Source organism: Haemaphysalis longicornis, unplaced genomic scaffold (genome assembly GCF_048455015.1).
Source record: "Haemaphysalis longicornis isolate Haplotype H1 unplaced genomic scaffold, Haemaphysalis longicornis Haplotype H1 scaffold_9, whole genome shotgun sequence".
NCBI lineage: Eukaryota > Metazoa > Arthropoda > Arachnida > Ixodida > Ixodidae > Haemaphysalis > Haemaphysalis longicornis.
Genome location: NW_027526460.1, coordinates 128459203 through 128466771, shown reverse-complemented (window position 1 = coordinate 128466771; position 7569 = coordinate 128459203). Strand labels below are relative to the sequence as shown.

General features: G+C 44.9%; 1 protein-coding gene across 1 annotated transcript in view; it reads left to right on the top strand.

The window, feature by feature from the left end:
* Nucleotides 1–323: 323 nt before the first annotated feature.
* Nucleotides 324–7569, top strand: part of LOC144153429 (endothelin-converting enzyme 2-like) — a 30045-nt gene continuing 22799 nt past the window's right edge. Inside the window, exons 1-2 of the mRNA XM_077685075.1 lie at nt 324–647; nt 5828–6024. Of these exons, the coding sequence (XP_077541201.1) occupies nt 324–647; nt 5828–6024 (521 nt within the window). The remainder of the gene's footprint in view (nt 648–5827; nt 6025–7569) is intronic.

Below are 7569 nucleotides of genomic sequence, written 5' to 3'. Positions count from 1 at the left end.
CCAAGCCCTTATGTCTATTGAATGTCTCTCTTTCCAATTTCCCCACCTACGAGAATTTATCTGCAATTGTGAACTGGCGGTTTTTTAAATGTGGCCTGCAAATAATGCAACTACGGTGATCATGCAATAATAGAGTGCGCCAGAGTAGGGTAGAAGAAGAAGAAAACTCGAAGGCAGAGTTCGCTTGCTCTCACCGCGCCCTCTTGCAAAGCACAAATCTCTTCGACAGTATGAAGCGAGGAACTCGACAACCTAACATGCATGATGAGTTACCGGGTGATGTCACCATTCAATATAGCGAACAAGACTTCACTGATTCATCGATGGCCTCACTGATTGGCGAGGGCAGAGAGGAGGATTCCGACAGCAGCGGTGCTGGCATCAGCTTGGCTACAGCACGCCTGCTCTGGCTCCGATACGGCGCCGTTGTGTCGTTCCTGACGCTACTATTGTTCGCTGTGGGATACGGGACATCGTATCTGGTGCGCTCGTATATCTTCGGCTGCATTGATCCCGGCTGTATGGCACCTAACGCTGCCTTGGAACGCTCTCTGGCAGACGTACAGGGAGACCCGTGCGAGGACTTCTACGGTTACGTCTGCGGTGGCTGGCAGAGGCAGAACCCGGGCGTTCCCAGCCATTTCCACGTGAGCGAACCCTTGCCCTAGCCGTGCATATAAAGGCAGCTCTGGGGCAGGTTTGAACCGCGTTTCAAAAGGTTTTTGCTTGTCTAGTGACCTAACCTATTTAAGACAAAAAACCGAGGATTGCATAGCGTGAAGAATTTAGGTGGTATACCTGTCTTGGTTAATCTATATGAAGCGCCATAAGGGAGAATTAGACAGTGCTCAAAATGAGCTTTGATATCAGATGATATCGTACTGAATGTAAACAACGTTTAAAAATTTCTAGTTTTAAAATAGCGGTCATTCCGTGTTGGAAGTATACAGGATGTCATGAGCGGTGATTGCATGTACAAAAATACGCCACACAGACTCCAGAGCAGACATTAGATAAGAGGGCAGTAGTAATCAAGGTGGCAGTGTGTCGCGTGAAGAGATGTGTAATTATTTGGGTTTGATTGGGATTAGTAACACATCATTGTCGTTTGAGAAGAAGAAACATTCTCGATACTCAAGGAAGGCAACAGTGAGTGATTCCTTTTGACTATGGGCTAATCGCTGTCTGTACTTCCAAAGAGGTGCATTGCCTTCTACGGAGACCTCTAGTTATTCTCCCATGCAAAGATGGAGCAAGGTGAGCGGTTGAACTCGACCACGCCTTCTGCATTGATTGTTTAAAAGACAACTTAAAAGACGACAAATTTTGTTAATTTCGGAAATTGTCATAAAAACAAAGATGGGTTGTACTCTCAAATAATAACCGCTACTTGGATGTTCATATTTTATTAGAAAATCTGACATAGGTAAGGATTGCTGAAATCTGCAGTTCACGAATTTGTTGATGGAATATTGCGGTTAAATTTTAAAGTGTGTTTGAACTTCGTTTTAATAATAACTGAACTGTACTAATCATATATCATTTCTACTTCAAAACAAAAATAGAAGCACATATAATTGCACTGTCATAACTAGGTAAGAAGCCACAACAAGAGGTGCGCGGCAGTGACTTCTGAGATAAAAGTGCTTAAGAAAATTGTAGCTAAACATGAAATGCTCCACTCAACAGAAAGTGGTGAAACTCCGAAACCAATTACTTGTATGCACAAAAATCCACCAAAAAAATTAAAATTTCACTTCAGAATCCCTTAGACACCGTCAAGTGTAACCGTATTGTCTACAGCTGGAGGCGAACAAATTCTTACCTTATTCAACTATTTGGAAAAAAAAAATATATTTGTAATAAATTTCAATTTGTCTGATATGTATACAACATACAACCTTTACAAACTATTTATCAGTAGTATAAGAAACCTATAAATTTATAAAGCTAGGTGTTAACAAAAACCAGGTTGCATATTAGCCGCCAGAGTACAATAAATATGGAAAAAATAAGTAATCAGTGTTGTGTATGGTTCTTCGCCCTCATCGAAAAGCACAACTCTGTTACAACGCACCTTGCCAAGTCCGCCTGGTACAAGTTCCATCAGTGCTCGCACAGATGGCGACCCTGCTGGTACTATGAAGCAGAAAGAATATTAATTTTGAACACATAGCACTGTATTGAACGTACATTTATGTCGACATTAGAGTCAAACAAATAAATCAATCAATATAAAATGCTCCATGACAATAAAGTAGGAACTATTTTCCTCAGCATATTTGTTATGAACTGTTTAGTGCTGAGATGCACGTAGCGACAACCCGTTAGCAGCACACAACAAATTCTTCCGAGCGTTAACTAAATCCCGCAGCTTCGTGATACAAAGTTGAACAGGCGATAAAAACAAAATGCAAGTTTGGTTCATTCAAAAGATCGCGCCGGTAGAATAACACAGCCAGGACTTTTAGCGTAAACCTCACTAAAAATATGTGTAATGAGAGAAAACAGAGTGGACATGTGACACCGTAGCTAAAGTTACGCACCGAACTCATTACGTAGTGTGGGCAGTTCGTTAGGATTGGCTGAGGCGGGTAAAATCGAACAAATATTAAACAGGGTATACAGAGATTAAAAGCTTGAACAAGGAGCTATTTGAGCTTAAATTTAGTGCGAATTCTTTTAATAGCAGTAATAATCATGGGGCAAACAATGAACGTTGCAAAAGAGAGAGAGAGAGAAAACATCTTTATTTGTCCTGCAAACGCGACGCGGCCTCACGTCGTGTCAGCCGGCCACTCGGCTTCCGTCACCTACTCATGCCTACCCCCGGGTGGGGGTGACACTTTCGGGCGTTGAAGCTCGAGGGCGTCCGACACTTGCTGGACGGCCATGTGTTGTATAACGTAGTCTTTGCACGCCGCCGCACTGACAAGGTACGGCGGGAACGTCTCTGCTGCACTGGCCTCGCTCGGGTGTCTTCTGCAGTCCCACAGGATGTGGGCCGCCGTGGCCCTGTCCTTCTTGCACATCACACACACATCACTGGGGTACACCTCCGGGCATATGTGTTTAGCTATTACTGGAGTCATCAGCGCACGTGTTTGCAGCTGCCTAAACACCACTGCTTGCAAAAAGGGAACGTAAACCCAGAAGCACCAGTGTGTACTACGCGCACTATACTGGACGAAGCAGCACAGATGATTGGGCCTGTTGGGCTTGTCTGACACGACACTGGCCGACTGGCATTAGCGACATCGCCACTTACGAGACTTTCTTTGTCGAGCATAACCAGTTTTTCACGAATGATTGCTATCAACCGATTCAAAAGTAAGCCAGGTTGAAATCCGTTCAGAAAAGGAGCAAGACAAAGAAAAAAAGCCGTTTTGCCGTTTGCGGCTGCCTTTGTCAATATTGATGCGGGGTAGAGCGGTATATACAGAAGTGTATTTAGAGTTCTTGTTTACATATTGCCGTTTACAAGTTGCCGTTTACAGAAGGGGCGGCGGAAGAGAGCGCTGCGCAAACAAGGGACCGAACAACACGGGCAATCATCCCTCCTTGATCATGATCCCACTTCTGCACAGCGCATCTAGCGTACTCTTCGCAGCGAATATATCAAATGTCTCGTAACAATACAATAACGTTTATTTTGGGCGCCTTCCCTGAATACGTCATCGCTGACGCTACGAAACACGATTTTGCTAGAGAACTAAAATTGCGGCTTGAGATATTTTTTACTCTGATTAAAACATCGTTTGCTGCCGGACAAGATCTGGGGGCACTGTGAAACGCGAAATTTCCAAAAAAAAAAGAAGAAGAAAACTTGCACACTAGACTTGCGATAAGAAACTCTGAGGGACCCCAGGATTTTGTTTGAATTATCAGGAGTTTGAGTTATCACAAGTTCTCATATATATGACTCTGGGCAAGGTAACATTACACATTATGATTAGGCCTTGATTTTAATCACATCTTTAAGTTTTTAAGCGTTTTTAAACCCTTACAGCACAAAATAAACAGAAAGCCGAGGCGTAAGGTCCACAAGACGAATACTGTGCGCATCACTTTCGTACCCACCGGGTCGTTTTTCTTTTTCCTTTTTTTTTGTTGACACGCGACTCGCGATTGCTCAATTGCGCGTTTTTATTTTTTATTTTGCGGCAGTGGCCAGCGTGGTTTTGACTGCTTTGAAAAGTGTAGGCAGTCAATCATGTTTACACGTTTTTTGGGGCCAGTTCGTTGCTTTGGTGTCTAATTTGCATCCTTGAAATGGTAATAAGGCTGCAAAGCAGAGAAGCATCATGGTCTATCTTGCTTGTGCTTCGTTTATAACGTTTATTTACCAGCAACGCCTTGTTTCCTGGAGGCTCGAGGCGCTTATTTTTCATTTTTCGACTGTTATGGTTATATCAGCACGCAAATTTTCAAACATTTACGGGAAAACAGCACATAGCTTTTGGCATGAACAAGCAAAAAGTACGAATTAACCGAATGACGGAGTTTGTATTAAGCGGCTTTTCAATACATTGAAAGAATAGCGGGCCAACCAAAAATTTCAATTTTGTGGCAGCTAACCAAAAGTACGAATTATCAGAGTGAATTATCGCGGGTCTACTGTCAAGACGACTTTAGAAGTTAGCAGTTATCGCATGACTGCCTATATAAATTCGGGCCAGATATTTCAAAAGTTTTTCATTGACTCAATATATTTTATCGTGTTCTAGTAATGTGCTATATGTAGTTTTTTTTTACCACTGTAGTCTTGCTCGGGGTGCCTAGAGGTAAAATTTTGGCCTGCGTGCCTGCGTACCTGCCTTCCGATACCGCCGCTGGGAGAAAAGTTTATTAGAATGGTTGAAGAAGAAACATATGTAGGCGGATCCTTTCCAAACTACCAGGCGCCTCCACCTTCCGCTAACTACTTCCGAAGTTTTGTCACTAGGCGCTTCCGCCCTTAGAGTCTGCCACAGGGATGTTGTGTCCGCCCTGCACTCCTATGTTGCGCTACAGGCCGGTTTTCCTGCTAGCCAGCTAAGCGTCCACATTTATTTCATTTTTCTTCCTGACTCTACCTTCATATTATACATATTAAAAATTTCTGTTCTGTATTTCCTTTTCTAAATTTTGAGATGCAAAATAATATAGGTCACATCCTGATTAGGTACAAAGCTTCTTGGCCAATCCCCTGCGTGGGTAGGTGCCATAATCTGAGGCAACCAACCAACCAACCAACCAACCAACCAACCAACCAACCAACCAAACTACTCGAACCAGTCGCATGCCTCACGTACGTAAACACCGTTCTGCAAAAACAAAACATTAGGCAAAACAAGCCGATACGAACGCGCATTACTGACACCAGCACCGTTCTTTTAATTATAAATAGGCGTGGGCTTGGTTTTTGCGACAGAAAGTGCAAATGCGTAAATGAGGCAAGGTTAACTAAACACTATATAAAACCTCTCGCGTTTTAGCTGGACGTGCTCAAAGCACAACAGTAACAAAAATTGCAAAGAGAAGGTGCGAGAGCAGCGCAAACGCTAGAAAATCGGATTGTGTTCAGTTGAGCAAACTTCATTGCTTTTTTGTGAGAGGATAGAGACTGGAGAGGAAGAGCGTGAGGGGAGGGAGTGGGAATAGAGAATATGGTGTCACGTGTCCTTTCTGTGTCTTTTTCGACAATATTTTCGAGAAGACTGTCTTTTTCGACAATATTTGCAGCGAAGCACGCAGATACGTGGCCAATTTCTAACGCAATTTTCATACGTGCGATGTCCAAACTATAGCTTGCAGTAAGCGAGACCGCTTCGATGCTCGTTTGCAGGCACTGCAGCAGAAGGTGGCCACGGCTGCCATTTTGAGCTTGGTGCTGGAAGAGGGCGACTCGGAACTGCCTTCCCAGCAGGTGTCGCGGCTGTTTCTGCGCTGTGCCCAGATTGCCTTTAGCCAGCTGGACAACCTGGATGAACTCCGGAGCTTCCTGCATCGCTTCCACCTCAGTTGGCCGGATCCGATGCCAAGGTAATGCAGCTACGCGCGACGGGCTCGCGTGGCGACATGCCTTCCCAAACGAAGTGCCGGGCAGCATATTTAAATGATGCCGTAGGGGTTGAAGGTTACAGAAAGAATGAACTAGGAATCACTCGTGTTTTACAAAAGTATATGCCACCTCTGTAATAAAATTATCCCCTTTATCGATACTACCTGGCCATCTGCGGCGTCTCGTTTTCACTTTTGTTTAGAATTTATTGAAAGCCGGTGTTTTGGGTTTGCGTCGAGCGCACCCACTATCTTCCCAAGGGTAGTTTGTGCCAGAACTGTCCCCAGTAGTAGCGCCCGTTCCTCGCATCCCTATCACACTCAGTAGGAATCCAAGCGAACATGGCTGATGCGAGCAGTCCTGCTTCATTTACAGCGAGGCTGCGCGTGGCCACGGCGCCGCGTACTTTTCTTGGTCCGTCACCAAGAGCACAGTGCGGCCTCTCTTCGAGAGAGGAATTGCCATTGGATGCTGCATCAATTCTTCTCCCCTGTAGATAGCTTCGGGTCTCTGCATCTTCTTTCACGATTCCCTTGATTTATATGGTGACCGCACCGTCATAGCAAATTCAGTTCTGCTCCTCGGAAAGACCGAGCAACAAAAAAAAAATTACCCAACCTTGATGACAATACCATTACAACACCCACACTCTTCTACCACAAACGCCGGGAAGAAGGCACACTACCAGCGTCATGGACACATGCGAACATTTCACTCATCCCCAAGCACGGAAAAAACGTTGAGTTTAGATCACCTGCGACCGATTTCTCTCATCTTCGGCATCGGAAAAGTACTAGAACATATGATACATGCAGACTCACCAAACACATTAACCGAACGAACGCCCTGCCACCCACAATGTTCTGTTTCCGGGTCGGACTCTCTACAAATGATCTCCGTCTCCAACTCTACCACGACATCATTTCTTTCTCCCCGACAGTCTGACACAGCAGCGAATTTAGCACTAGACCTCAGGAAAGCCTGTGACCGGGTCTCACTTCAGTCAGTCCTCCATGGCCTTTCCTCTATCTACCCTGTCTTACGAACGTGCAATTACGTCAAGCTTTCCTTTCTTCACGGACCGCAGCCCTCCGACTACCCCCAGTAAGCAGTCCACAGGGAGCCGTACTATCCCCTCTCCTTTTCAATATAGCCCTCCTTCGTAGTCGAAAGGTTCTAGATTGCATTTCCAACTAAACTTTAGCCTCTACGACGACGACATCACACTTTGGACAAGTGGAGATAGGGATGCACAAGTAGAGGAGACTCCAAGCAGCAGCGTCAGCCGTGGCTGAGGGAGCGACTATTGCCGGCCTCCAATGTTTTCCTTCTAAATCATAACTTCTTCTCCTTCCCTACGAAGCGCGCAAACCCACAACTTACAACTGCCAATGCCCAAATTACATGGATTCAAAGCCTCTGCCAGTCGTCCCATAAATCAAACTCCTCGGCCTAGTCATAACCGTAATCGTTCAAACACAGAGTGCATCAAGCGCCTTTCTTCACATGTTTCCCAAACCATCGGA